We start from the raw sequence: 6,327 nt of genomic DNA on the forward strand, positions 1-6,327 counted from the left end.
AGAGAGAGAGATATTACTGGTGAAGAAATAATACTTTTTGTTCATGCAATGACCTAACCAACAAAACAGACAATTTTAGGTAGTTTTAGGGTGTTGAGAAGAAAGTAAGTCAGCATTACTTTGAGCGATTCTGCTGAATATTAAGTAAAAATGCTAAACAGCTCATTAGAGCGTAGCCATGCGGGAAAACAAATAGTGGAACTACTCAAACTGCAAAACAGACATGTCCAAAAGTTGATTAACCAGGCAATTAATCAGGCATTGTTACCCTCCTTCAACTGCAGGCAAACAACAACCAATCTGGCAGAAATTTTTTTTTTCTGGTTTTGTGTTTATCTGTAGTCTTCAGCTTACATCTTCATCTTTTTAACCCGTTAATCCCGTTAATCCGTAAAAGCGGACCTTTCTGCGATCTCTTTTTGTGGGTAGTACAGGGAGGCAGGGCTAAGGAAAGGGTCAATTGCATTGTTTTCTTACCGTTGGTGTCTCGCATCTCCTCCTCTCTCTTCTTCATGTAAGCAAAATCATTGACAATGGACTCCGACAGGTCCTCCAGTCGCCTCAGCTCGACCTCAAGGGGCTTCAGCTTCTCCACCTTGGCAATCTGGAGAGACAAAAACAGAAGCAACTTAATCCAGAGACAAGTGATGCCTGAGAAGACGATGGAGGGAAAGATAGAACGACTCTTGAAGCGGTACCATTATATACTTTGTCCAGCAGGTGTCACTCTTAGGCTATGAACTCTGGTCAAGTCAATGATATTTGTACAGCCTAACATCACAAATGTGCCTCAAGAAGGAGCACAGCTTGTGTGTTTTGATCAAACTGTGGTTTGCCATCTACTCCTGCTCATTTAGGCAGGTGAGAAAGCGGCCTTTTGAACTCTGGTGGGAAGTGAACAGCTGCACCGCCAGAGAAGGCGGAGCCCAAAATGAACCAACCACAGGATTCTGTGATATGAATGTGTGAAGTGGACAAATGTAACTGCTAAACTGAAGTATTTTACAAGATGTGTCTGATGGCTATGGCAGCCATTTTCCTTCATGTTGAGGTGCAGGACACTTCCTTTCCTTGATGTAGAAGTTTGTTGTTATTTTATTAATGATTGAAGTCCCGTTGCAATCTCAACCAATAATGCTCACAACAACTATTGCTCTTTTAGCTCAATTTGCTGTCAGCCACAAGAATGAACGTGTTCTCTGTATGCTGTTGAAGATGCAGGACAGGTCACCAAACCTGCCCAGTGAACAGGTCACCTGTCAGTCCATGTGACTTGTGTTTACAACTTTTGACACTTAATTAACACCTAAACAGCAACAAAGCATCGTTCTCCCTTTTGTCCAGACCAAATGAACCAAACTATAGCCTTAAACTGTGCAGCAGCCCAAGACGTGGTGATTTTCCCTTTGTGGATGTTGCATAGTAAAATGTGCCAAGTACACATTGCCAAACATTGTGTAAGAGATGGGGACTCTTTGAGCGATACATTATGTACAGAACAGCTTGCACATTTTTCTAAAACACACCCATCTATGTAGGTAAATACAATTTCAGCTCCACCCTCACGACAGGTAGGCCCACGCGAGTGCTCCCTGAACACACACACACACACACACACACACACAATAGGACAGAATGTCATGTTTGTGCAACAGGAGTTGTAATACTATACTTATTATTATGTGTTGCTTGACGCAGTCACAGTGTGATCCATTCTCAGAAGAACCACCAAGTAATGCAAGAGATGATGCACAACGATGTGTCCCAACTTAGATAAATATTGACAGAAAAGGAGCTCCTCCACTGATCTCCTTATTTTATGCAACGGGGCACCTCGACGTCATTATGTTTCGACAATGACCACTTGGCAATGCCACTAAGGTTCCCCCTCAGGTAAACACATTTAGCTCCGTCAGCACGATTGCTGTAGTTTGTACTGTTAGCGCTTTTAGCACCGTTAGCTACAACTCACCTGCTCAGGCGTCGACATGTTGAGAGCTGCTGAAAGGTAATCAAAATGATCCTAATCTCCTATTAGGCACCTTTAATGTGGCATAATTGTACGTTATGCAGTATATCCTGCAGTTTCCACAGCTCAACTTGATTTATTATTCTCATGAACTGCTTATTTTGATATTGTATAACAGTTACAGGAAACGGAATGTGTAACTGATCTCATTTTGTTTGATAAATGACGGCCTTTATCCTGCCGAGGGGTATACTTGCAAATGTAACCGAGTGGGTCAATCTGCAATTTCTTATTTAGGACAATTGGGTGACCTGTAACACTTCCATAAGGCTCAGAAATGTATTAAAGTGGAACTGCTTACTATTTTAAACCAGAACAGTGAATACATGTAGTGACATGTAGTACATGCTGCGAGACCAATGGCCCACATCCACCGACCTCGTCTCCAAACTGCAAGTCATTATCTGCAGAATCTGTATCTTTGTAACAAAAGAAAGTAAACACTTACCTCTTCGTAGTTTTTAGCCTCCACACCATGCTTCATGTCCAGATTGACCAGCTGGTCGGGCACTCTTCCAGTCCCTAGTTGAAAAGAGCAGAGAATCTAGCATCATAGGCATATAACCGAAATACAACATCTTGAATTGTGTTCACTCATTATGCTTTGTAAACGTGGCCTAGATCCAGAAAGCCTTCATTTAAATAAACTAAGAAACCAACTAAGAAGCTTTTCAGTGTTATTCCATATCCTTATTTTTCAACAAACTGGAGCAAAACATTTCTCACAAACTCAGACACTCAAATCTTACTCAATAAGTCATAAACTAATTGTGCCTGTTGATATTAATACTCTATGTATATTTTTCAGTGAAAGAATAATTAGGGCTGTCCTCGACCAACACTCATAAGATTTCGTAAACGATTAGTGAATCTAAAAGTATCTCCACAAAGAATGACACAAAAGCACAACTTTAAATCTTGTGTTTATGAGTTTCTTGGAAATAAGTGATTCAGCATGAAAAGGCATTGGAAAACAATGACTAATCAACTAAATAAATCTTAGTTGACGAAGAACAAAACAACCAATTACTCAACTAATTGACTAAGAGGGGGCATAACTAGGAATTTTTAATAACGTGGAATTTGCTGAGTGAGAAATGAATGATAGTTTTGTGCGTGTGAACACTTACCCATGGGTGATTTGCTCTCAAAGCACACCTCAAACATGTCATAGTCCTCCGTGGTGAATGCAAACTTCCCTTTAACTGCATCTTCCTTGGAGTAAAGAGTGTGGCTGGAGGAATCTGTGATCTAAAGAAAGTTAAAGAAAATAATGAAATAAAATGTAATGATTTCAACTTGCGCTCCAGGTAATTGCATTTTACTTTTTTTAAATGTCTGTTCTTTTGTAGATTACACTATAAATTTAAAAACAGAAACCATAATAAAACTAAGTTACATAAACCTCCAATTGACTGCATACAAACTAGTGTAAACATTAATAAAGGCTGGTGATTACCTCATTAATATCAAACCAGTCGTGTCGATTGTTATTTGGCAGCTGTTATAATATGGAGACTTCCAAAATCCTTTACTTGAGTAACTAACGTTAATAGGTTCATTACATTTATTTTGTAAGATTGACCACCCTTGTATGACGTATGGAGGAAATCTTAAGACCTCATTCATTACAAAAATATAACAGTGACGTCACACAAATAAAGCTACAAGCTGTCATTGACATGTAGGCTAGCTGAGGTTGCTAACGTCGTTAGCTTCTTGACTACAAGCTGCTCCTGTAAGACTGACGTGTAACAGCAGCAGTGGCGAGCCGGTGACAGTGAACAGGATTATTCCACATGATACAATAACCCAATACTAGTGACATAAACACCACGATATGTGAATAAAGCAGTGTGCATTGGTGCGTGTTAGAAATTGCTTTTTTAACAATATTTTTAGCGCGCATTGAAGTTAGCTAGCTAGCTAATTAGCAACTAAAAACCAGGAAGACGTGTTTTTCGGGGCCTAGATTAGCTACAATGCTAACAACAGTTGTCACCAATTGCAGCCGCACTCCACCAACAGTTGAGACTATTTTATCACACGCTATGGGTTTAATTTGTAGCGGTAGTGTAATTAAACGTAGACGTTAAGAAACTGGAGCCACGTCGGCCTCAACACAGACCGGTTACGTTAACGTTAGCTAGTCGCAGGTCTGTGCTTACCTTCAGATTAGTTTTGGTGTTCGCCTGTTCGGATATCTCGTACTCCCCCGTGACGAGGACGTCTTTGTGGATCTCCTCCCGTAGACACTTTCTCGAGTTGACCGGTAAAAAGAAAGAAATGGAAAATACCGATTCAATAAGAACCGGTAGCAACAGTATCACAGCGATTCGAGCCATGGCTACCCTCAACCTACCGACCAACTAGCCCGTGCCAGCCAGCCAGTTTAACACCGAGTTCCAGCTCACACAACCGGTCTGACTGAGCCCTCTAGCGCCGCCACTGGCCTGGAGGAATAAGCACAACTACCGACTCTTCCCCCGTGAGGTTGTAGTGGGTTCAACCTGTGTGTGCATGGCCGTATACATCTGTTTGTGTCCCCTGGATGTCTGGCCAGATGCACACTTTGCCTTCTTATTGGTTTGGCCTCGTCTGCAACGTTACAAGCACTGGGGAACAATTCAATTGCCAACATTAAAAAAAGTCCTAGTGATGCAATTCGAGCACAGAAGCTCTTCTTTTAAACCACATCTCACTGTCTTCATCTGCAGATAGTGCTAGCTGAGGTGTAATACCTTGATGTAAAAGAAAGTGGTCTATATGGGACCCATAATGGGAGAGATCGGAGGGAGGAATGAGTTTTTTGACAGGTTCAGGCACAGGTGGTTTCAAGGGGTGGCTGATGAGAATCCCAAATGAAACACCTAAAGATATCTGCTGACATAGACAGAACCCAGAGAGGAAAACTGAAGTAGAGTGTGACATAGTGACATGTTTTGTAGTCATGGACATTGCAGTTTGTAGGATACAGGTACCCCAAAACAGTGTATTTCTAGTTATAGGGATAACCTGATCTCATAATACAGTATAAGAAAAACAATAAATAGTACGCTATTATTTCAAATGTACAAATATAGGAACAACAGCACACAGTACAAAGGGCCCAGCGATGCAGTGGAACAATATAGTGGGTTTAAGAGTATACAGCAGATCATTTTACAAACAATTTAACTACTTTTGAGACAACTAAAGCTTTTGAGAATATTCTACTGGGGTCCTTACATAGACTACAGTACATTTATGACCCGGGCCCCCTAGTGGGTAGAAATGGTTATATTCCTGAGAATAATTATGAGAGTGGCAGAGTGTGGGAAGACTGCTAACAAGTAATCTCAAGGTAGAGAAAAAACCCACAGTAGAGTGCTTTCACTTACTTTACAGAGACTTACAGAAAAATACCCTTTTGCAGATCCTTGACACCAGTCAGGGTCTGGTCTGTTGTGGTACTGTACTCAAAGTGAGACCCTGTTTCATACCACGTAATCTCTCTTTGAGAGTATGCTTTAGCTGAATAATTGATGATTGATATACTTCCATCAACTGCAGTTAGACTAAAATATTTGAACATTTTTTTGTGCTGGTCTTCAAACTATTTACATTTAGCTTATTGTTATTCAAGGATTTTAACAAATGTCATCAATATTTACAGTAAATGCATAATAATCCACCCTTTGTGGGCATGGTAAATCTGGGTTACGAAACAGACATATCATGCTCAGTGTTCGGCTGGGGTATTTTGAAAATCCCAAAAGCTATTATTTTTCTGTCAGCAGCTCAAGGATTACCCAATTACATATGATAGAGCTGTCCAGTTTCCAGGGAAACATCCTTGCTACTGATACCGCACGACGAGACGAGGAAATGCTGCTGTGTGGGGAGTCTGGCACTACGTGAACAGTAATTATTGGATAGAGAAATCCCTTCAGTATTGTAGCTTAGTGCGTCAAATAACTGCTAAGAATAGCATGTCACACACTCCTCCAGGCTACCGAGTTTTAAGGCTGGAAATGAAATTCACAAAACTTTCCTATAACTATGACCAATCTACATTTTTACATCTTCTAACCATACTAAAATCCCATCAAACCTCTTTGTGCTTTCAGTGATTTTCAATACTCAAGCATATTTTAAACAGGGGTGAGGTGCAGTGTTGACCAACCTTTTTTTTTATCACCTTAGGTCACTGATTCAGCATTGCATGTCAGAGTGGAATACATAAGTGTCTACACACCCTTCCGTTGATTGCATTGTTATCACCTCTGGATACTAAAAATACAAACAAAAATCAGACC

At 40.5% G+C, this 6,327-nt stretch overlaps 1 protein-coding gene across 1 annotated transcript in view; it reads right to left on the minus strand.

Moving 5' to 3' along the window:
• Window positions 1-4,453, minus strand: part of tmed10 (transmembrane p24 trafficking protein 10) — a 5,989-nt gene extending 1,536 nt beyond the window's left edge. The window contains exons 1-4 of the mRNA XM_031870456.1: window positions 4,198-4,453; window positions 3,160-3,280; window positions 2,478-2,551; window positions 478-604 (exon numbers count right to left, since the gene is read on the minus strand). Of these exons, the coding sequence (XP_031726316.1) occupies window positions 478-604; window positions 2,478-2,551; window positions 3,160-3,280; window positions 4,198-4,374 (499 nt within the window). The 5' untranslated portion in view covers window positions 4,375-4,453. The remainder of the gene's footprint in view (window positions 1-477; window positions 605-2,477; window positions 2,552-3,159; window positions 3,281-4,197) is intronic.
• Between the last annotated feature and the right edge of the window lie 1,874 nt (window positions 4,454-6,327).

Source organism: Anarrhichthys ocellatus, unplaced genomic scaffold (assembly GCF_004355925.1).
Source record: "Anarrhichthys ocellatus isolate YVR2014 unplaced genomic scaffold, GSC_Weel_1.0 scaffold52, whole genome shotgun sequence".
NCBI lineage: Eukaryota > Metazoa > Chordata > Actinopteri > Perciformes > Anarhichadidae > Anarrhichthys > Anarrhichthys ocellatus.